Source organism: Hyla sarda, chromosome 9, assembly GCF_029499605.1.
Source record: "Hyla sarda isolate aHylSar1 chromosome 9, aHylSar1.hap1, whole genome shotgun sequence".
Taxonomy (NCBI): Eukaryota; Metazoa; Chordata; class Amphibia; order Anura; family Hylidae; genus Hyla; species Hyla sarda.
Window position 1 is genome coordinate 37,706,612 of NC_079197.1, and position 24,437 is coordinate 37,731,048.

At 40.3% G+C, this 24,437-nt stretch overlaps 1 protein-coding gene across 2 annotated transcripts in view; it reads right to left on the minus strand.

Moving 5' to 3' along the window:
• The window catches only part of TNC (tenascin C), a 112,660-nt gene that overhangs the window by 16,940 nt on the left and 71,283 nt on the right, over positions 1-24,437 (minus strand). For both annotated transcript variants that reach the window (XM_056541209.1, XM_056541210.1), the window contains 7 exons: positions 20,327-20,449; positions 19,165-19,308; positions 16,681-16,800; positions 16,123-16,266; positions 14,446-14,576; positions 5,920-6,052; positions 793-944 (listed from right to left, as the gene is read on the minus strand). In XM_056541209.1, the coding sequence (XP_056397184.1) occupies positions 793-944; positions 5,920-6,052; positions 14,446-14,576; positions 16,123-16,266; positions 16,681-16,800; positions 19,165-19,308; positions 20,327-20,449 (947 nt within the window). The remainder of the gene's footprint in view (positions 1-792; positions 945-5,919; positions 6,053-14,445; positions 14,577-16,122; positions 16,267-16,680; positions 16,801-19,164; positions 19,309-20,326; positions 20,450-24,437) is intronic.

Below are 24,437 nucleotides of genomic sequence, written 5' to 3' on the forward strand. Positions count from 1 at the left end.
ATGGAAGGCAGGAATGAAGGAAGGTAAAAGGGAAGGAAGGTAAAAGCAAAGGAAGGCAGGAAGGAAGGAAGGTAAAAGTGAAGGAAGGTAGAATAGAATGAAGGAGGAAGGGAAGAAAGGAAGGAAGGAAGGAAGAAAGAAAGAAAAAGAAAGGAAGAACGAGAAAGAAAGAAGGAGAGAAAGAAAGAAAGAAAGATGGAATGTAGAAGGGAAGGTAGAAGGGAAGCAAGGAAAGAATGAATGAATGAATGAATGAATGAATGAAAGAAGGAAGAAAGAAGGCAATGGAGGGAGAAGGGAAGGAGTGAAGAAAGAAATGACTACCTAATTTTTGCAACTTATATTTACTTCCATGGGAATTACAGACATAAGGTGAAACAGGCCAACACCAGCTATTGCAACTTGGCTGGACAGGGCAAGAAGGGCCTTTATTCTACAGATTCTAGACTCATATCTATCAGATACTGTATTTAGGGCATATTCTATAGTTTGAGATGGCAAAATATGTAAAGGATTTGTTCTGAGACTATGTCATTAATGACTTTCTTTTGTGCAACTTCTAGAACCCCCACAAATCAGCTGGTTGAAGGGGCATTTTCAAGCAGATGGGAATAAGCTGCACAGAGCTACAGTATCAGGCAAAGCCTCTTTAAGCATTACTTGTCTTTCAATAAGGGAAACATAACTAGTTATTTGACCTTAAACAGATATTGCAAGGCAACTGTATGTGGATCATGTAACATAAGTGGCTTTGTTGGTGTACAGGAGAATTCTGTGATATATGGTACTTACAATCCATCCACCTCCATCCACCTCCATGTCACAAAATACTTCCATAGGTTGTGACTGGTCACCGTTTGCATAAATTGTATACATTCCTGATTCCGACTCTCCATTTAGAATAGCCTGAGAGCAATCTCTTGGTAATGGATATAGAAGCCCAGCTAAACAGAAAAAATGAAGAAAAAAAAATGGATTAGTAACTTCGGTCACTTGGAGATCCAACATTGTTGTTGTTGTTTCATATTCTGATATACCAGATGAACACATCATCAGGGTTCATGAAGTTGCTTACAATAAATGAGTCTCCAAATTTTTGTAGACTTTCTCCACACAGTGGTGTTCCCAGCCACCAGCTGTGCTGGTGAATTGCAGCACAGCTCCATTTAAGTCAATGGAGTTCCCTTAACAGCCAATTGGCCGATAACACCACCATACAGGACCGACAGTGAAGAATCACAAGATCGGTGTAGGTCTAAGAGCAAAATGTAGAATGAGTTCCTCAAGGGTAGCATTCAAACTTTTTCAGCAACCAGTGCCTGATCTTTAGACGGGGCCGTCGGCCACAGTAGACACCATTAGGTGGAGGAGACAGAGATGGTGCCAAAAAAAGCAACGGAGGGTGCTGTGGATATACTGAATGTTTTCTATTTGTAACAGGGATGAAAAACCACAGCTTTGCTCTAGTTTGGCTACCTGGTTGTTATTTTAACAGTAGGCTTGCAGGAAACTGATGAGAACCATCTGGATTCCACTTCTAGGCCCCCGTCCCAGTTAATGGGGTACTCCGGTGGAACATTTTTTTTTTTTTTTTGTCTTAAATCAACTGGTGCCAGAAAGTTAAACAGATTTGTAAATTGCTTCTATTAAAAAATCTTAATCCTTCCAGTACTTATTAGCTGCTGAATACTACAGAGGAAATTATTTTCTTTATGGAACACAGTGATCTATGCTGATATCACGAGCACAGTGCTCTCTGCTGACATCTCTGTCCATTTTAGGAACTGTCCAGAGCAGCATATGTTTGCTATGGGGATTTTCTCCTACTCTGGACAGTAGGGTTGCTATGGGAAAGTCAACAACATTTCCTCTGGACAGGTTCTGATAAATTTCCACAACTGTATCTACAGTATATAGATAAAGCATAGCTCTGTTTCAGATACAGGGAAACAATGTGATTTCCAGAAGCCAGAAAAGCAGTTTTTACTGAGGCTTCTTTAACTAGAGGCCCAAAGGCCTATAGTTTCTACATCATGTAATTCACTGCCTGCTGGTTGCAAGATATTTATTGGTATGTATGACGGGCCCCATGCATAAAAATGCATACAAGTAAGAATTGGAGTACTGTAGCTGCCCATTGCACACAACCAGATCACTTGAAACATGACAGCTAAAATCTCTTTGCTATGAGAATCTGGGATGCTCCATCAGTTTTCATCCATGAAGCCCAATACATTTTTTTTGCTCTACTAAGTTCAACCCTGTCTCAACTGACCCGCTAAAAAATCCATATTCAATAACTCCTATCCCATGTGTATTTACAATAAAAATACATTTCTCTCCAAAGGCTCGCATGAGTAAGGATAAGGCATCTTGATCATAATATAGCACATAAATCCTCTCTGTTCTCCGGCACAGACATCTCATTCAAAGTCTCTGAAAATCTAATATAAATGTGATGGGAAAGCAGAAAATGGATTCCAATTCTAACATGGCAGATTCGATGTTTCTATAAATAAGACAACTGTTAAGCTTGGGGTTTAGGAACAGGAAGAATAAAGAGGCTGCAGCTTCTGTTCGTAAACCACAAAGTCAGGGAAGCCAATAATAATAATGTGCTATAGGGAATAAATAATCCCTCCTTATTTCATTGTGCTACTTACATAACATCCCTATGTGTCAGTCCCAGATTTTGCCTTTAGCCAATATTCTTTTCCTATGGCTTTAAATCTTAGGTTTTTCCCTTTCAGGATTAACTAAAAAATGTGTCTGTTTTAGATTTCAGTGCAACGAAGCCCCAGCACTGGGAGCACATCCTGTTCACTTGAAAGCTAGCCAATGTGAGGTAAGTAGCCCAAAACAAATTCTTTGTCTCCTCTTCAACTCTTTGTAGTGTGTCCCTCGCTTCCAGCACTTACTGGTCTGGCTTCGCTCACTGTACGCGAGTCCTTCCAAGCACATGTTTCTTTTCAAATATGAATGACTTTCCATTCAATAACTTGAGACCTTTAGGTCACCTTTAGGTCAGGCTGTACAAACTTATAGTACATTGTATATATTTTAGCTAGTCATGTACTTAGCCATTTACAAGACAATGACCCGATGTGCCAAACCGATTCAGTCTCCCCAATACAAGAAGATATATAGTCAAGTAAGTCCTATTAACTATGCATTTCAGAAAGTGTCGTATAATAGAGTCTACCTGCAAATGATTGGTAAATCACCACTGTCATTGAAGTATGCATTTTCCTGTAGAAATAACATTTAATTTTCTGCTTGGAGGGGACGTAGAAAGCTTTTAATGCAGCCTTGACATTTAAAGAGGTGGGAGCCGGAACACACTTGTACTATGTTTCTGTCAGAATGACTTCTATTTTTTTTCGTATGCTTTTAAAGTGTTGCTGCAAATGTTTCAGCTGTGCTTATTATATCGATCGGCTTTGTCTTCCTTTATACTGAAAATGCATTACGATTCTCCTGACTGATATCTCAGAATCAAACAGATCATCAGAAGACTTAGCTCACGCCTGGATATGCCAATGAGAAGGTACAAACAGGGCAATATCATAAGGAACCACCATGGGGGGCAAAGGGGTGTAAAAATGATGTCAAACTGTTCTGTTTTCAAGCATTCTCAATTAGTAAAACCTTCGTACAGTGGATAGGTATTGTCTCTTGGTTATGATATTGTCTGTGCTTCAAGTTGTACCAACTCTGCCAGACCTACTGGGGAGATTAATCAAATCTGATGCTAAGGAAAAGCAAGGTAGGTTATTACATTCATTCTTCAAAGGGCCTCTGAAATATGAAAGTCGGAATCTTTTTGGTTGCCTTAGGCAAGCGCTCTACTTAAGGTGAAAAAACTAAATACAACATGGAATGTTCAGCAGAGAGAATCTGATAGGATGGATATTTTTCTATAAAACAATGCCCAAAAAATAAACTGATGAAAGGGAATCTGTCAGCAGCTTTGAGCCAGAGAGTCCTATACATAGGTCATGCAGCTTCCATGACCAAGAAAGATATTGTTTAATGTCTTGGTTTCTGCCACAGCAGGTGGGTTCTTCTGATGAGATGCAAGGGGTTCCCTATATTGAGTGTTTTTGGTCCCTCTATTGAACCATGATTGACAGAGCAAGTATTCTACCAAGAAATCGCTAGGGCTGTCAATCCTATCTTAGAAGAGGGGTTGGGAAAGTCATAGTAAGAACGTGGTCATGCACAAAATGGCTGTCCCCCCCCCCCCCTGTTTGTCCCAATCTCCTCATTCTCATTTCATGTGAAGCTGTTGCATTGAAGTAATAAAAGCTTGATGTTTGTCAGAGAGCAGTGAGTGTCGTATTAATCTCTATACTGAAATGTTTAATGTTGCACGCTACTGGTGAGCACCACCTATGTAGAGGAGCATAGTTACAGACTTGAACAGAAGTCTATGAGCAAGGTGCGTTTAAATCCCAGAGTATAGTACCAGACCTGTATTCTTTATTAAAATACCTCAACATACAGAGTTCTGGGTACCTAACTTCAAGAGCCCACCCCCCTGGTACCTAACTTCAAGAGCCCACCCCCCTGGTACCTAACTTCAAGAGCCCACCCCCCTGGTACCTAACTTCAAGAGCCCACCCCCCGGTACCTAACTTCAAGAGCCCACCCCCCCTGGACAGGTCCCAATGTTGCAGCTGGAACTTTAAAGTGGACCTGAACTTGTATTCAACTTCTGAAATTTTTAATTAAAAGATTGGGTCATTGGGGTGTGGCTGTTGAGACACCACCAATTGCTAAAACAAAGGAACAGAAGCTATCGGCTAAGTGCTGTGTCTTTTCATGTTTGCTCAACTTTCCTCAGCAAGCACAGTGGACTACTGTAGTTGTCAGTTGTAAATTGAATGGCTGAAAAGCAGGTATTGTTGCACTCCTTATTCTCTGCATAGGACAGTCAGTAGTGTACTGTGCTTGTACTGCAGTACTGGATTATTACAGTAATAAGAACTGATGTAAGTTCATTTTATTTGCCCGATATTACTTACAATTACCTATTATAGCAATGGGGGCTGTGCACGTGGCAACAATTGAAAATACTTTAGGAATACACCATAAAATGGAGCGTGCCACAATGTTTTTCTTGCAAATTCCTATGAAATCCATTGGACTGACTATGTGGGTGATGTATTATGGACTTGTACCACTCTACACATACTAGTCAGACCACACATGGAATATTGTACACAATACCGGGCAACAGTGTACAAGGAAGACATAATAGAGCTGGAGAGGGTTCAAAGATGAGCAACCAGAGTACTTCAGGGAATGGAAGGACTACAGTACCCAAAATTAGGGTTATTTAGTTAAGAAAAAAGAAGGCTTAGGGACGACCTGATGACTATGTATAAATATATCAGGGGACCGTACAGAGATCTCTCCCATGACCTATTTATACCCAGGAGTGTATCTAAAGTATTGACCAGCACAGAAAGGTTCTTTACTGTAAAAACAGTGAGACTATAGAACTCTCTTCCGGAAGAGGTGGTCATGGTGAATTCAATAGAAGAGTTCAAAAGGTGTCTGGATATATTTCTGGAGAGTAATAACATTACAGGTTATGGATACTAGATTTATAGGGAAAGAACCTTGATCCAGGGATTTAGTTTGATGCCATATTTGGAGTCGGGAAGGAATTTTTTCCTGGTATGTGGCAATTGGCATCAGCCTCAAAGTTTTGCCTCTCTCTGGATCTGACTGTACACAATAGAGACACAGTAGGGATATAGGTTGAACTTGATGGACACTTGTCTTTTTTAACCTTACGAACTTTGATACTATATTACTATGTTAGCACAAAAACAGCTGTGACCGTAAACAATTACAACATAAAACATCAACAAAATGGAAAAAAGGAATTTCAAACACTAATATTCTTACTTGTTGTAAATATAGTTTGAATGAATTTGCTCTTGATATCTCCATTTAATGCCTGTAGTCTTACTGTATACTGAGAAGAAGGACTGAGGTCTAGTAATCTGTAAGAGGTGGCATCTGGTCCCAAAGCTACTTCCTGTTACAACGAGAAAAAGTAAAAAAAAAAAATATATATATTTTATTTTTTCCCCATCTCCATGTTAATCTAAGCAAGTGCCATGGCCACCATGTTTAGTTGAACCGTGGCAATATGAATACAAAAAACAGGATTTTTTCTTCTCAAACCAATGATTACGAAAACATCTGGCCCATTATGATACCCTAGGGCCAACATGCGCTTTTTAGTTGTCCTTGATACTCTATGCTGAAGATTATGTAGGTACTGTATATTTATTCCTATACAGCAATTAACCCCATGCAAATACAACACAGACCCCATGCCTCCCAAGAGCTGTAAATTTTATTTTTCTATCGACATATGATTTGACCATGGCATATAAAGCTGCGTTCATGTATGTGCGGCATCCAGCATAGGTGAACTCAGCCTAAATCTTGATGCAACTGATGCCACAACTGATGACAACGTGCCTCAGTTGTATGGCACCCAGTGTTTATTGTTTCTAGATGCCGGACAGGGAAACGCAGCAAGCTGCGCTCCCCTCTCCGGTGCCGTCTGGCGCGTTCAACCATCCAGCTTTAAAATTGAGACGCTGGATGATTGTGAACTGTCCCATTCGAATAAATGGGATCAGTTCTAGCATCAGGTTCGCTCCGGTGCACACCAAAGGGAAACCATGCCGGACACCTGATATATGTGAACCCAGCCGTAGAGGCTCAACTACCTAGAATTGAAGTTTTCCATTCCTGGTAGCTAGTGTGGGAGCTTAGCTTTCTTGTGTGTTCCCAGCACGGGAGACCCACACTGCGCTACCTTAGCTCCACTGTAAAAGACAATGGGCGAGACTAAGCGTCCATGTATGCGGCAAAATTGCCGCATGCGGAATTCCCCCTCAAATTAAAGCCCATAGGTTTCAATGGGATTCCGCACTCCCATTCAAACATCTGAAATCCTGCTTGCAGAATTCTGCAAGTGGAAATTCAGAAGTGTGAATGGTAGTGTGGAATCCCATTGAAGTCTATGGGCTTTAATTTGAGGGGGAATTCCACAAGATGAAATTCCGGCGTGTGACTAGACCCTAAGGCCCCTTAATGACTACCGTAAAAAAGGAGCATTGGCGGTTATTAAAGGATTAAAAGGGAACTCCAGTGGGAAACTTTTTTTTTTTTCAAATCAACTGGTACCAGAAATTTAAACAGATTTGTAAATTACTTCCATTTAAACATTTTTATCTTAAGGAAGTTCTTTTCTTTTTTAATTTATTTTCTGTCTGACCACAGTGCTCTCTGCTGACACCTCTGTCCATGTCAGGAACTGTACAGAGTAGGATAGATTTTCCATGGGGATTTGCTTATCTAGACAGTTACTGACACGGACAGAGGTGTCTGCAGAGAGCACTGTTGTCAGACTGAAAATAACTACACAACTTCCTCTGTAGTATACAGCAGCTAATATGTACTGGAAGGCTTCAGATTTTGAAATAGAAGTAATTTACAAATCTGTTTAACTTTCTGGCACCAGTTGATTTGAAAACATTTAAGGAAGTTGCAACAGTAATGCTAACTATAAACTGCAAAATAAAAATAAAATGCAAATGTTGAGAAATCCGTATTTTTTCTATTACACTCAGATGTCAATTTATGTAATAAGCTATTTCTGCAATTAGCCCTGATAATATTTATTTTCTTTGGAAAGTTGTCAGATATAATTTGTAAAGCCATTAAGCCCACACGGCTAGGTTAACCAGTCTAATTGTTCCACGTGTTTACCATATGTCGTCTCCCATTAATAAGGAGCTAAGGAAAATATCAACTTTCATGCTGTTAGTATTAGGAGACTTGAAATATCTGGTAAGACATTCTAGAGACTTGACTGGAGGGTCCGGCATGGAAAACATTATTAAAGGGGTACTCCGGTGGAAATTATTATTATTTTTTTTTAATCAACTGGTGCCAGAAAGTTAAGCAGATTTGTAAATGACTTCTATTAAAAAATCTTTACCCTTCTAGTATTTTTTAGCAGCTGTATTCTACAGCTGAAATTATTTTCTTTTTGAATTTCTTTTTTGTCTTGTCCACGGTACTCTCTGCTGACACAGGAACTGTTCCAGAGCAGCATTGGTTTGCAATGGAAATTTTCTCCTGCTCTGGGCAGTTCCTGATATGGGCATCAGGTGTCAGAAGAGAGCACTGTGGAAAAGGCAAAAAAGAAATGAAAAAAGAAAATAATTTCCACTGCTAAAAATACAGCTGCTAAAAAGTACTGGAAGGGTAAATATTTTAATAGAAGTCATTTACAAATCTGTTTAACTTTCTGGCACCAGTTGATTTAAAAAAAATGTTTTCCACCGGAGTACCCCTCTAACACATTAATTTTTGCAGATTGTATTCCTAGTTTTTCTTTTTATCTAACTTTGAAAAGATGTGGATGTCTTGTGGATGTCTATTAGCTATGGAATTAACTAATAAGGGGCATACGTGAGGAGTCATGGTCAATCATAGAATTGGTGGTCAAGTTATATACTCACATACATGTTTACTGACTTACAGTGTAGCTACCTCCAATAGGTGAAACTGGAATGGCATTTGGCTTATAATACACAGTATTTTTTACTTTTTTGGGGCTATAATACCCTTTGAGGCTTACAGATAATTTCTAATGAAAAGAGAAAGGGCAGATGGCAAAGACTTAACTGAGCTTCACAGCGACATATTTTCCAATCTCTGACTCATAATATTAGCCAAATTACTTTGTAATTAAAATGTTTTGCATATTAACCTTTGAGTGTTTCCAAATTAGGGTTCTAATATAGTTGAAGTGTTGTGTTGTGGTGTGAAAAGACAGAGGAATTTAATTTAGCTATTCAGAGATTGTGTTTAGTGCAAATTCTTTAGTCTACTGACTCGTAGTGTTGCTCGCGAATATAGCACTATATATTCGTAATTACGAATATTCTTTTTTTTTTCTTTCACAGTACACATCACAGTGATCATCCCCCTCTGTTTCCAGCTTGTGTGGTGTAAAGAAGGCTCTTATACTACTGTGTGAGACTGGTATATGCAAATTTTCGCTTATGCTAATTTTTGCATATGTTAATTTTCACATACGCAAATTTTCTATCTCATATCTATCTATCTATCTCATATCCATCTATCTATCTCATATCTATCTATTTATTTATCTATCTCATATATATCTATCTATCTATCTATCTCATATCTATCTATCTATCTATCTCATATCTATCTATCTATCTATCTATCTCATATCTATCTATCTATCTCATATCTATCTATCTATCTATCTATCTATCTATCTATCTATCTATCTATCCTATGCAATATGATACAGATTTATTAAATGGTCACTGAGCCTTAGATACATTTTGTTCAGGTCACATTTTCTGTAATTTGTCTCTTCACATACACCAAAAAGCTAAGCCAAGTTTGGGCTGGTGCAGTTTTAGAGACTTTTCAGTGGCTTTGCGCCTTTTTTTGCACCTTTTCACAAAAAGGCACACCTGACAAAAACCCACCCATATCATGTGTATTGCCAAAATCAGTGGATTGCAACTCAAAATCTGCAGAAAAGTGTAAACCAAAAGGCGCCAAAAAAGGCGCAAATAAACCCTGCTTGCACCTTTTTTGCGCCTTTCCTAGACAAAAAAAAAAAAAAACAGTATTAAGACAATCATAAATGTCGGCCACTGAGCATACACTTGGTGACTGATGTATTGTTGATGCAGGAAATAGCACAATGCTACGAATCTGACATAAACAATGCATACCATGAGAGTCAATCGTTCTTCAGGATTTAGAATGTGATCAGCCTCTTAACTTACAGGATTCACACCAGGATTTCTGTCAGTTCTATTTAGATCAGTGGGACAGGTGCAGAAAAACTCAAGTAAATATATGCCCAGACTTGGCAAATAGAGAAGAGCAAATCTCTCAAGATTAGTTTCAGGTCTGATTCAATGAATCAGATATGATTAAGATATGTTTTGGATCCCGATTCAGATTTAGAATTGTATCTATTGCCTTGTTGCTCATACAAAGAATGCACAGGAGCAGGGACTCCTGTCAAAGACAAGGGCCCCTGCTCCTGTACAGTTTGCTGAGTGGCTGGGCCGGCTGCAGAGCACTGGGGACAGAAATGTTGTGAGAAGAATCTGAGATCTATAAAGCATCACTTTAAGGCCTCAGTGTACAGGGGCAAGGGGAAACAAATTCAAAACTAATCACTAAACATTTGGATTTCAGCAAATCAAAATGTTTTCGGATTCACTCATCTCTAGAGTCAAATATGAAATTCTTTTTTTTAATCACTTTAGACCTGTGTAAACATAGGACAATCATGCATTAGCATATTTAAAGGGGTACTCCGGCGCTTAGACATCTTATCCCCTATCCAAAGGATAGGGGATAAGATGCCTGATCACGGGGGTCCCGCTGATGGGTACCCCCGTGATCTTGCATGTCGCACCCCGTTTAAAATCTGTCGCCGGAGCATGTTCGCTCCGGTTCTGATTACTGTCGATCACGGGGCGTTGTGACATCAAGGCTCCGCCCCGTGTGATGTCATGCTCCGCCCCCCTCAATGCAAGCCTTTGGGAGGGGGCGTGACAGCTGTATTGAAGGGGCCGGAGCCTGGACCTCACAACGCTCCAGCCCTGTGATCGACAGTAATCAGACCCGGAGCGAACATGCTCCGGGGACTGATTTTAAACGGGTGCAGCGTGCAAGATCATGGCGGTCCCCAGCGGCGGGACCCCACGAGCGATCAGGCATCTTATCCCCTATCTTTTGGATAGGGGATAAGATGTCTAGGCGCCGGAGTACCCTTTTAAAGAATTATGCTTGTCCTTTCTTGCTTAGAAAAAATCATATTTGTTTCTTGTCTTGTGGCCTCAAGCAAATTTCTATACAGCTAGTTACTTTTTGTCATTCCCTCGGCTTGTATGTGACTGTATCCTATACTGTTACCAAATGTCATAAATATGATTTACAACCAGAAAACAAAGCACTGGAGGGATACATAAAAACAGAATGACTTACTTTGGACATGACAGAAAAGAGATATAGTAAGAGAAGGGCCAAGAGCCAACCCTTGTAGCTGTTAAGGGGGTTATTGAAGAGAGGGGCCCCAGCCAAGGTTGGCTGCATCCATTCTTTTTAACGTGTAGCAAAAATCTAAGCAGGATTTTCTCTCCATCAGCACTAAAATGTTAGCAAACAATGTTGTGGGGAGTTGACCCGAAGGTCATGTAAAAATGGGGTACATCAAGTTCTCTAGGCCCAGTTGGTTAGAGGTGTAGTAGTTTTATGGTACAAGAAAGGGATCATTTTAATCTATGTAATGTGGCTCCTTCCCTTCCATTTGTTGACTTTCATTACTTAAAGGGGTACTCCTCCCCTAGACATCTTATCCCCTATCCAAAGGATAGAGGATAAGATGTCAGATCGCCGCTGGGGACCCCCGGGATCTCGGCTGCGGCACCCCACTATCATTACTGCACAGAGTAGACTTGCTCCGTGCATAATGACTGGCAATACAGGGGCCGGAGCATCGTTAGGCCCCCTCATGATGTAACGGCCCGCCCCCTCAATGCAAGTCTATGGGAGGGGGCATGACGGCCATCACGCCCCCTCTCATTGACTTGCATTTAGGGGGCGGAGCCATGATGTCACGATGTTCTGGCCTCTGTATCGCTGGTCATTACGCACGGAGCGACTCTGCTCTGTGCAGTAATATTAGCAGGGTGCCGCAGCCGAGATCCTGGGGGGTCCCCAGTAGTGGGACCCCGGTGATCTGACATCTTATCCCCTATCCTTTGGATAAGGGATAAGATGTCTAGGGGCGGAGTACCCATTTAAAAGTATCAGGTTGTTTAACCAACGTGTATGTAATGTATATAGCAACTATTAATAAATATGTAATGTATATAGCAACTATTACTGGAGACAATCATCAATTAAGATCTAAACAGTAAATGGATTGCAAAGATGGGAATGCACTTTAAATGATTTATTTCTATTGTTGTGAAAACAATAAATAAAATTGAGCAACTTCTGCTTTATCTATGAAGGTAATGGAGCTGACCTGATGCTCTTGGAATGAGTGCATGGCGACCTTAACCCCTTAAGGACCGGAGGTTTTTCCGTTTTTGCATTTTCGTTTTTTGCTCCTTGCCTTTAAAAAATCATAACTCTTTCAAATTTACACCTAAAAATCCATATGATGGCTTATTTTTTGCGCCACCAATTCTACTTTGTAATGACGTCAGTCATTTTGGCCATAAATCTATGGTGAAGCGGGAAAAAAAATCATTGTGCGACAAAATTGAAAAAAAAAAACGCTGTTTTGTAACTTTTGGGGGCTTCCGTTTCTACGTAGTACATTTTTCGGTAAAAATGACACCTGATATGTATTCTGTAGGTCCATACGATTAAAATGATACCCTACTTATATAGGTTTGATTTTGTCGGACTTCTGGAAAAAATCATAACTACATGCAGGAAAATACGTTTAAAATTGTCATCTTCTGACCCCTATAACTTTTTTATTTTTCCGTGTATGGGGCGGTATGAGGGCTCATTTTTTGCGCCGTGATCTGAAGTTTTTAACGGTACCATTTTTGCATTGATAGGACTTATTGATCACTTTTTATTCATTTTTAAATGATATAAAAAGTGACCAAAAATGCACTATTTTGGACTTTGGAATTTTTTTGCGCGCACGCCATTGACCGAGCGGTTTAATTAATGATATATTTTTATAATTCGGACATTTCCGCACGCGGTGATACCACATATGTTTATTTTTATTTTTATTTACACTGTGTTTTTTTTTTTATTGGAAAAGGGGGGTGATTCAAACTTTTAATAGGGGAGGAGTTAAATGATCTTTATTCACTTTTTTTTTTCACTTTTTTTTTGCAGTGTTATAGGTCCCATAGGGACCTATAACACTGCACACACTGATCTTCTATGTTGATCACTGGTTTCTCATAAGAAACCAGTGATCAACGATTCTGCCGGATGACTGCTCATGCCTGGATCTCAGGCACTGAGCAGTCATTCGGCGATCGGACAGCGAGGAGGCAGGTAGGGGCCCTCCCGCTGTCCTGTCAGCTGTTCGGGATGCCGCGATTTCACCGCGGCTATCCCGAACAGCCCACTGAGCTAGCCGGGATGCTTTCGGTTTCACTTTAGACGCGGCGTTCAACTTTGAACGCCGCGTCTAAAGGGTTAATAGCGCGCGGCACAGCGATCAATGCCGCGCGCTATTAGCCACGGGTCCCGGCCGTTGTTAGAGGCCGGGCCCGACCCGCTATGACGCGGGGCCACGCCGTGGCCCCGCGTTATAGATCGGGAGTGGACACATGACGTTCCAGTACGTCATGTGTCCTTAAGGGGTTAAAGGGGTTATCCAGGAAAATACTTTTTTTTATCAACTGGCTCCAGAAAGTTAAACAAATTTGTAAATTACTTCTATTAAAAAATATGAATCCTTTCAGTACTTATGAGCTGCTGAAGTTGAGTTGTTCTTTTCTGTCTAAGTGCTCTCTGATGACACCTGTCTCGGGAACTGTCCAGAGTAGAAGCAAATCCCCATAGCAATGGTGCCTCTTCTACTGTGCAGTTCCCAAGACTAGCAGAGATGTCAGCAGAGAGCACTGTTGCCAGACAGAAAAGAACAACTCAATTTCAGCAGCTGATAATTATTGGAAGGATTAAGATGTTTTAGTAGAAGTAATTTACAAATCTGTTTAACTTTCTTGAGCCAGTGTATATAAAAAAAAGTTTTTCCCTGGAATACCCCTTTAAAGGGGTACTCCTGTGAAAAACATATATATATATATATATATATATATATATATATATATATATATATATATTTTTTTTTTTTTTTTAAATCAACTGGTTGTCGAGGAGTAGCAGGAGGTAAGCAAATGTTTCTTTTGTATAGAATGTGAATGTTGCTGAAAACTGTCCCTATCCAGGAGTATTCCTTTAATGATAGCTACATTGCTATTAGAAGATGCCTCCAGATGTGACAGATTCACCTCTTCACTTCAGAAGCTTTTTACAGATAAGTGTAAACTCACATTACCCTGCTTACAAGGTTCTCTCCGTGGATACAATAAAGTGAAATAATCAGAGCGTCTGTACCTTAGTGAAATAGAAAATAGTTTACTAAATCAATGGTATTATGCATGCAAACATTGTATTACTAAGATAACCCCTGGCATAAAATGTCATAGAGGCAGGACCCCCTTCTGTGAGCCTGATGGGCTACCAAAGAGTGTTCTTTACTATGGCGACCCAGACCAAGAGTGCCAGGAGCTGACCTGGTAGGGTGGTATAATGAATAGAATGGTAATAGTGTATAGTGCAGATTGTATTTACCTTGACTGTTCCATCCACAGACTCATAGATAAGCAAGAAACCTGTGATCATGGATCTTGGTGGCCTCCATGTGATCAGAGCGGAGTCTGCCTGAATTTCAGTAGCTGACAAATCTCTAGGACCATCCAAAGCTGCATGCAAAAAAAATGAAAGAATAAGTGATATAAAATGAAGAAATCAATAAAATAAACAAAGAAATATATATGTGTATATATATATATATATATATATATATATATATATATATGCATTTTATTTATATATATATATATATATATATATATATATATATATATATTTTTTTTTTTTTATTGATTTGTTTTTATTTAGCATTAATAGATAGATAAATAAATAAATACCGGTAGATATATTTGTAGCATTCACATTTTTCCCTTTTCCTCCCTCCACTAAATATTCTTTTCAAAATTTAGAAAAATGAACTTGTCCTATGCATGAACCTAAAATCTTTGAGAAAATCATTGTTGACTACTTTATCTGCCTTCACTTTTATTACAATATATACGGTAATAACCTGATTTGAAAAATGATCACATTGTTTTTTTTGAGCGTCAAGATATTTGGAATTATTTCTTAAGTCCCCTTTCAATAGGCATAACAGGATAAAATAAGGATTTTGGATGACGGTATATCGAGGCCATAACTACTGGCTTCTCACAAGGTGGAATGTCCGCACAGAAAATTTCCATACGGACATTATCAACCCAATGCAGTGTTTCCCAACCAGGGTGCTTCCAGCTGTTGCAAAACTACAACTCCCAGCATGCCCAGACAGCCAACATGTAAACAGGGCCAAACTGGGATAGAGCTATCAATCGAGACTGTTGGGATGGGGAGAAACTATGGTTATCAAGTCATTGCAGTGTTTCCCAACCAGTGTGCCTCCAGCTGTTGCAAAACTACTACTCCCAGCATGTCCGGGCATGCTGGGAGTTCTAGTTTTACAACAGCTGGAGGCAAACTGGTTGGAAAAAAATAAGTTTTCTTTTTTTTGGCTATTTTTCATTTTTAACCCCTGAATAACCCATGACAATTATTTTCCTCATGGAGCCGCTAAGGTTTGCTCATCTTTAGTCTTCATTCTCCCATCAGCAATTTTGGAAAGAACTTTCATCTGTTTATTCGATAAATTGCTTTGTCTACTTTACGTACATATTTTTTTTATTTGTAAGCGGCTTTTTTCCTCCTCCAGCTCCTAATAACTGTATCTCTCCGAGCCTAGATCAACAAGATACACGCTTTCCTCTTAAAAGAAAAGAATTGCAGGTTTCCCTACTTCCAGCTGTCAATGCCGTAATAATATTATTCTTCACCGTAGCGTGTTCAGATCTTTGTCGGTGACACCTGGTTTCATACATCAAAAAACGTACGAGAAAACAGCTCTCGAGCTCAGCCGGGGTGTCAAGAGCTACATGACTAGTATAAGCCCCCATCTGCTTTTTAGACAACAGATAATCCTTTTCATCTACAAGAAGCATTGATGCCGGGCAGAGACCATTGGAACACCTAGCATTAGCATTTACATTATTACTAGCTGATTCGCAGGACAGATGCATTCAATACCCAAATTATCGCCGGAGCGATTTGCCGTAAACATAGACATTAGGACCTACATAGAGAGAGAACACTCGTAGGCAAGTAATTGCGATTTTACCATACCTGTAGTGAATACAGTAGAGATTTCCCGACTTCTAAGTGGTCCTCTAACAGCATAGATCTTTAATGTATATTCAGTAGCCGGCTGTAGCCCGATGATGTCATTTTCGACAATGTTGCCTGAGACTGTGACCTCTACTGCCGGAGCTGCCACGAGAACAAGATAGGTTTGAAGGAATGTCAATATTTTAGTATAATAAAATATTAAAGCGGTACTCCACTGGAAAAAAAAAATAATCAACTGGTGCCAGAAAGTTAAACAGATTTGTAAATTACTTCTATTTAAAAATATTAATCCTTCCAATACTTATCAACTGCTGTATGTTCCAGAGGAAGTTCTTTTCTTTTTGAATTTCCTTTCTGCCTGACTAGAGTGCTCTCTGCTGACACTTCTGTCCATTTTGGGAACTGTCCAGAGTAGGAGCAGGTCCCCATAGCAAACCTATCCTGTTCTGGACAGTTCCTAAAATGGACAGAGGTGTCAGCAGAGAGCACTGTGTTTTCCAGTGAAGCACCCCTTTAATGAAAGTAATGGACCTTCGGGGAATGAAGGGTCCTTACCGTTCTTGGCGGTATAGGTGATAACATAATTATCCACAGATGCCAAAGATGGTTTCCACAGGGCCAGGGCTTCGGAATCGGTGACGTTAATGGCTCTTAGGCCTGATGGACTGTCGAGAGCTGTAATACAAAGAAAGTTGTTCTTAGCGCTTCTTCATTTAATGTTCTTTTAGAGTGTTTTAAAATGTAAGAAAAAAATAAAAATAAGATGCCAACATTTTTTTTTAAACATAACAAATCCAATCTAGCTGACAAGTCAGCACTCATAAAATCTTCATTTCTGTATTGCGGGCAGATGAAAATACAGAAAAAAAGTGCAAATTGAGGATCAGCTAATCCAAAATGTGTCAACCAACTTGTCTTTTTCCAGCTAATTTGAAGTAAATAAATAAATACATTTTAGAAGATTTTACGAGTGCCGGCTGTTGATCTGTGTTCAGCATGCTCCTGAGAGTAAGTCCCAGCGGGAGCTGACTCCACTTGCACCTTTTAATTCAGTCTAGTATTAACATAAGCCAGGCAGTCTTAGGTTATATTTACATGGCGGAATTTCAGAGTATAATATGGCAAAAAAATTCAGCTTGGAAATTCAGCTTTCAATTTCAATGAGATTCTGTTGCACCGTGCGCATGGCAAATTTTCCCCGGAAATTCCGATTCCGGCCTCTGTAGAAAGAATTAACATGTCAATTCTTTCTGAAGAATCTGGTCAGATGTGCACTGCCGTCTATGGAGACGGGGCATTTCTCAGCAGTCCTAGCGCTGGAATGTTCTGATGGCACCCACTGTCTGCGGAATGTCTCCCAAACAAATTTGGGGCTGGCATTCTGCAAACAAAAATACATTCTGCAAACAAGCTTTTTAAAATTGATTAATGTTGGATGGGTAGGCATCTAACTTCTGGCTGTTATAAGGGACTGTGGTGCTCGTTCAAGCTCTGGAGCCTTTTTCAATGCTTACTAGTGCTCGTCCGTGCAATCACTATACTTCAGTAGCTTCAGTTCTCTGCACCGCCACTACTAAAGGAGGAGCGCTAGTCAACATGAGCACCAGAGCCACTACAAACAGCTGATCGGTAGGAACTATAGCACTATGAGGGAAAGTTGCTTTCTTTACAGGATTGTTATCTCCATACAAATAATTTTTACCTGTTGTTATAGGCCTATTTTTTATGTGCTGCATTTGTGAGTCACAGCCTACTATCTATATGTCTGTCACTCTGAGTGGTCCATGTTGCTAATTATCATTGTGCCAGATATACCTCCCTGAAGACGTTGCTTGATACTTAGTAACAGAAACATGTTGGTGGTATACATTGGTGCTTTATTCAGAGTGTCGCTAGCTGGGCCCTGCAGAGCCCGATGCGCATACACGTTGCCTTATTTAGTGGACATCGGTGTTGAATAACTGGTCCACTGTTCTGACCATATTTGTGAATATTTAATAGTAGAGGTGTTGGGAAGGCACTTGCACATTTTGTCCTTTTTAAATAATAACTAATAAAAGTTATATTTTAGGCACTCCCCCTTAGCACTTTTTTGATGCTTTTTGTTTCTTTCTCTGTTATCTATGTTACCGATGGACATACAGAAACATCTGTTTTTGACATTACCTTATATGTCTTCTATTAGATCCCAATATAGGGATGGTCCTCCATCGATATGGGTGCACTATGCATGTAACAATGTAGCATATTGCTTGCTTGTTAGCAGATATACAATGTTGGAGCCTATATTCCAGTATTTCCCTGCCAGTGTTTTTCCAGCTGTTGCAAAACTAGGACTTCCAGCTGGGAATTGTAGTTTTATAACAGCTAAAGGCGCACTGGCGAACAATGCTCTATTCTCTTAAAGGGGTACTTTGCCCCTAGACCTTAGACATGTTATCCCCTATCCAAAGGATAGGGGATAAGATGTCTGATCGCGGGGACCCCACTGCTGGGGACCCCCGTAATCTATCTGCTGCATCAGTAGTTTGTTTAGAGCATCGGGTGCAGCGCCGGAGTACCAGAGGCTGCACCCCACTCGTGAAGTCATGGCCACACCCCCTCTATGAAAGTCTATGGTAGGGGGCGTGGCGGCAGTAGACTAGCATGGAGGGGGCATGGCCGTGACGTCACGAGCGGGGCCTGGTCGTGATGTCACGAGCCTCCGCCTCGCATCGCTCCATGCACCGGATGTCTGGGGTGCTGCAGCCAAGATCGTGAGGGTCCCCAGTGGCGGGACCCCCACAATCAGACATCTTATCCCCTATTCTTTGGATAGGGGATAAGATGTCTAGGGATGGAGTACCCCTTTAAGGCACAATGAAAACCTTTGCCTGATGAGACCTTTGTAGGTTTGGATAACTCTCATTAGTTTCCAATATAATAATTTAATGTTACAATATTACATTTTACTATATGAAAGTCACTATTACATACAGTACATGTACAGGTGTGGCACTGAATGTGCAGTGTGTGAGCATTGTACAGTAGTTTACGTGCCTGTGGTCAGGGTATCGGAGGCGGGCGCACTTTCTTCACTGCCTTTCACGGATACGAGACTTACAAGGTATTGAACACCTGGCAGAAGGTTTACTAAAGTAGTTTGGGTTCTGGAACCATCCACTTCCACTGTGTTGCTGGCACCTAAAAGATAAAAGTTTTATGTAAAAGGAGTGTTTTAGGAAGGAACTGGAAATGCTTTCAAGAAATTGTTTATTTTGGATCCATTAATTGCTTTAAAAAATAAATAAAATTACACAAGTCTTTAAATGGAACCTGTCATGATTTGATGCTGCCCAAACCGCGGGCTCCATTAAACTAATGCAGGCGGCGTGATCCGTTTTAAGGGATCAGGCAAGTAAGTTATGAATTGGAAAGTTCAGAGAACATAAGGTCAATAATGTCTTACTGTAGCCCAGTATGTTGTGCTAAAGGGGTACTCCACTGGAAAACATTTCTTTTTACATCAACTGGTGCCAGTAAGTTAAACAGATTTGTAAATAACTTCTATTTAAAAATCGTAATCCTTCCAGTACTTATCAGCTGCTGTATGCTCCACAGGAAGTTATTTTCTTTTTAAATTTCCTTTCTGTCTGACCACAGTGCTCTCTGCTGACACCTCTGTCCATTTTAGGAACTGTCCACAGTAGGAGCAAACCCCCATAGCAAACCTATCCTGCTCTGGACAGTTCCTAAAATGGACAGAGGTGTCAGCAGAGAGCACTGTGGTCAGACAGAAAGAAAATAACTTCCTTTGGAACAAATAGCAACTGATAAGTACTGGAAGGATTAATATTTTTAAATAGAAGTAATTTACAATTCGGTTTAACCAGTTGATTTAAAAAAAAATATATATATATGTTTTCTAGGGGAGTACCCCTTTAAAACTGTGTGCACTAATAATTCGAGCACATTTTAGAACTCTTCTACATGGAAAATCTGGAAACAGGTATCTATATACATATACAGAACTGAGCAGTTAAAGGTTAAACACCATATGTGTCTTACCCAGAAACTGTGCAACAATACAGTCCATCACATTTACAGCCAGAAATAAAAGATAAAAAAATAACTAACAATGAAAACCAAAGTAAACAAGGTATATTTAAACCATTTAATTTTTTACATTCCATTACTTCTTTCTTTTACTACAGGATTTTACCTCCAGTTACAGGAACATAAGTGATCAGAAATTTGTTAACCCGGATCTTCGGTGCGAGCCAGATGACTTTAGCAGAGTTCTCGGTAATGTCAGAGAATGAAAGTCCTTCTGGAGACCCCAGGGCTGTAGGAACAGAAGAAGAGCTACTTAGTAATAATAGTTAAGTCTCCCTTGGGCATTTTTGGAATGTTCCGATACATCCTGCGTACCACCTACCCGTAATGACTAATAATTACATGACATATGGTTCTGCGCTTTGCATAATATTTGACAAAATTGGAATAATCATGTTTACTAGGCTGGAGTGGCTGGGTTGGCTGACTTCCCATAAATAGATTTTACCATTTCATACGTCTTCATTTTGATAAATATAAATATCAAAATGATAAATATTTCTATATTAAACTGCACTTTAGGCAGGATATTTATTCGGGTTCAAAATGTCTCTAATAATATCTAATATATGTCTAGTCAAGAGCAGCTTTATCTGTGCTGGAAACTGCAGCGTGGCTCCATTCAAGTGAATAGGATTGACTGTCGCTCCCTGTGCAGCTGGGTGGCCGCGTGGATAGCTATGCAGGGAAAAACTTAGGCCATGTTCACACGGCTGAAAATGTGCAGAATGTCCGCTCAGAAAACACGGGCAGACATTCCACACATTTGAATTTTCTGGCAGGCACTAGGACCGCACTGTAATGTCCGTCTCATAGACGGCAATGCATCTCCAAGCGGAATCCGAAGAAAGAATAAACATGTCTATTCCTTTTGCTGATGCCGGAATCAGGATTTTCATGGCAGAAACATCAGTCGCTGAAATTCTGCCGTGTGCACAGGGCAGCAGAATTGAAATTGATTGGACTTTGTTGCAGCGGAATTTCTGATTGGAAATGTGTTAACATAACCTCAATAGAAGTCGCAGTGCTACACTTCTCTTTACTGTCATGATTGGTGAGGGCCCCAGAAGTCAAAACCCCACCCGATCATAAAGTGGGTTGAGATGCCATCTCTATAAAAGATGGGAATACCCCTTTAAGTGGGTAGCTTATTGGCCGAAAAGCCGGTAAAGTAGAAAATGCTCAGAATTTAGCTGATCCCATGGTTTAAAGGGGTACTCCGGTGCTTAGACATCTTATCCCCTATCCAAAGGGTAGGGGATAGGATGCCTGATCGCGGGAGTCCCGCCGCTGGGGACCCCTTGATCTTGCACGCGGCACCCCATTTGTAATCAGTCCCCGGAGCGTGTTCGCTCCGGGTCTGATTACCGGCGACCACAGGGCCAACGGCGTGTGACGTCACGCCTCCGCCCCCCGTGTGACGTCACGCTCCGCCCCTCAATGCAAGCGTATGGAAGAGGGCGTGATAGCTGTCACGCCCCCTCCCATAGGCTTGCATTGAGGTGCGGAGAGTGATGTCACACGGGGGCGGAGGCGTGACGTCCCACGCCGTCGGCCCTGTGGTCGCCAGTAATCAGACCCGGAGCGAACACGCTCTGGGGACTGATTACAAACGGGGTGCTACCTGCAAGATCACGGGGGTCCCCAGCGGCGGGACTCCCGCGATCAGGCATCCTATCCCCTACCCTTTGGATAGGGGATAAGATGTCTAAGCACCGGAGTACCCCTTTAAGCAAGCATAGCCTATTGATTAAAATCTCTGCTTTTTCTATTCTTAAGAGTCCAGTGGAGGTTCATGAAGGCAGGAGGAACAGTTTTTACTGACAAGGACCGCCCACTAGACTCCTAAGCTTTGAAAGAACAGGGATTTTAAACAATGGGCTACAAGTTATAATATCCCCTATCCTTTAGGAGATAAATTTACAAACACTGGAGTACCCCTTTAAAGTTCACAGAGAAGAGACATTGAGATGGGGACTGGGGAGTAATATGATTACTTTTTATTTTTTTATTTTTTTGCTTTTGGGGTGTTTTTCCCAATTTTAAACCATATTTCAGCTGTATTTGCAGCCATTTTTAATTTGGGATATATTTTGGTCAGGTACAGTCCAAAATGCACAGCAAAATAAATGTTAAAAATATTGACCCAAACACTCAATATTGACCCAAATATTGACCCAAACATTTGATTTTCCTTTATCATTTATTTATTTATTATTATTACTATTATTATTATTGTTACTATTATTATTATACTGCTCCATTGGGTTTCTATTCTGTAGTACTTCGTCTTTACAGCTCTGCAGAATGCCAAGTTTTATAGCCCAATGCAATAAGGTTTTCATTGTACAGCTATCCTGTTTTCATCGAAGGTTTAAAAAAAAAACGAAAAAAAAACCGAAAAAAAATTGACATTTTGCTAAAACCGTTTCACATTTCGGACCAACTGCTACAGTTTATGGAAAGCACAAAAGAAGTCCTGCCCATCTTTATCTGTTTAGTACTTAGTATGCAGCATCCCAAACCCTCCGTCCTAACAGAAGCCTAAACTGGAATATATTTGTTTAATATCTGTCCGCACCAATTTGTTCTCGGTTCTACTTGATATTTTTCAGCTTTCTTTAATCTGCCTTTTGATGCGTCTTTCGCGAAAGAGAAAAGACAGATTTATTTATTTTTTTAATCTGGATAAATAGCCCACACAAATAAAGTCAATTAGAAATGGCCGACAAACCCAAACAAGCCACATTAAAAGGTTTGATGGAGAGCTGCCAGTATTACAGAAGAGCAAGGGGTAAAATTGATTTGGAAAGACGCAGTCAACAGTGAAGCATACAAAAGATATTTGAAAGCTCCAAATCTTTCAGGTTCGTGCCAGGAACTGTAGAGAGAAAGAAGCCCGGCGACAAAAAAAGACACATATTCAGCGAGGACAATGATGCCCGGCTATTCCCAGTGTACAGAGGGAGGTGTAAATTGTTAATGTTGCACAGTTAATAAATTTAGAAGAAATATCTAGATATTTATTTTCCGCTGAAGTGTCAAAGCCGGCGGGCAACAGAATAGAGCACTCCTCGCGTAATTTATTACCGAATGCCAAGTGTCTCGGTGGGAGGGTGCACTGGCATGAGGAGACACAGGAGTAAATTAACTGGGAGACTAAGGCCTAGATTGGTTACAGCCTCTCACTAACTTTGTTGTCTTAAACGGGTGCTCCCGTGGAAAACTTTTTTTTTTTTTTAATCAACTGGTGCCAGAAAGTTAAAGAGATTTGTAAATCACTTCTATTAAAAAATCTTAATCCTTCCAGTACTTTTTAGGGGCTGTATACTAAAGAGAAATCCAAAAAAAGAAATGGATTTCCTCTGTGATATGTCATGACCACAGTGCTCTCTGCTGACCTCTGCTGTCCATTTTAGGAACTGTCCAGAGCAGCATATGTTTGCTATGGGGATTTTCTCCAGCTCTGGACAGTTCTTAAAATGGGCAGCAGAGGTCAGCAGAGAGCACTGTGGTCATGACATCAGAGGAAATGCATTTCTTTTTTGGATTTCTCTTTAGTATACAGCCCCTAAAAAGTACTGAAAGGATTAAGATTTTTTTTAATAGAAGTGATTTACAAATCTGTTTAACTTTTTGGCACCAGTTGATTTAAAAAAAAAAAAGTTTTACACAGGAGTACCCCTTTAGATGTCTTCATCCATCAATAACCTGGTTCAGACCAGATGGTACAAGGATGTTGATTTGACTACAGCTAAGGCTAATGCTGCACATTGTTTTCTGAAGTTACAGCTTTACCCAAAGCAGTGGTTTCCAAACTGTGTACCTTCAGATGTTGCAAAACTACAACTACCAGCATGCCCGGACAGCCAAAGGCTGTCCGGGCATGCTGGTAGTTGTAGTTTTGCAACATCTGGAGATCCACAGTTTGAAGGCCACTGATCTAACGTATTCTTAATATTTTCTAATGGGAAACATGGTGGCTGACAAACTTCCCAAAAAGTGTGATTCTGTTGGAACTGTTCTGCTTAAGGGTACGTTCCCACCTGGCATATTTTGTTGCGTATTTGCTGCGTATTTGCTGCTGCATATTTTCTTACCCATTGACTTCAATGGGAAATAAAATACGCAGCAGCAAATACGCAGCAAAATACGCCAGGTGGGAACGTACCCTAAAGGAGAACTCCTGCCAAATTAAAAGGGGTATTCCAGTGAAA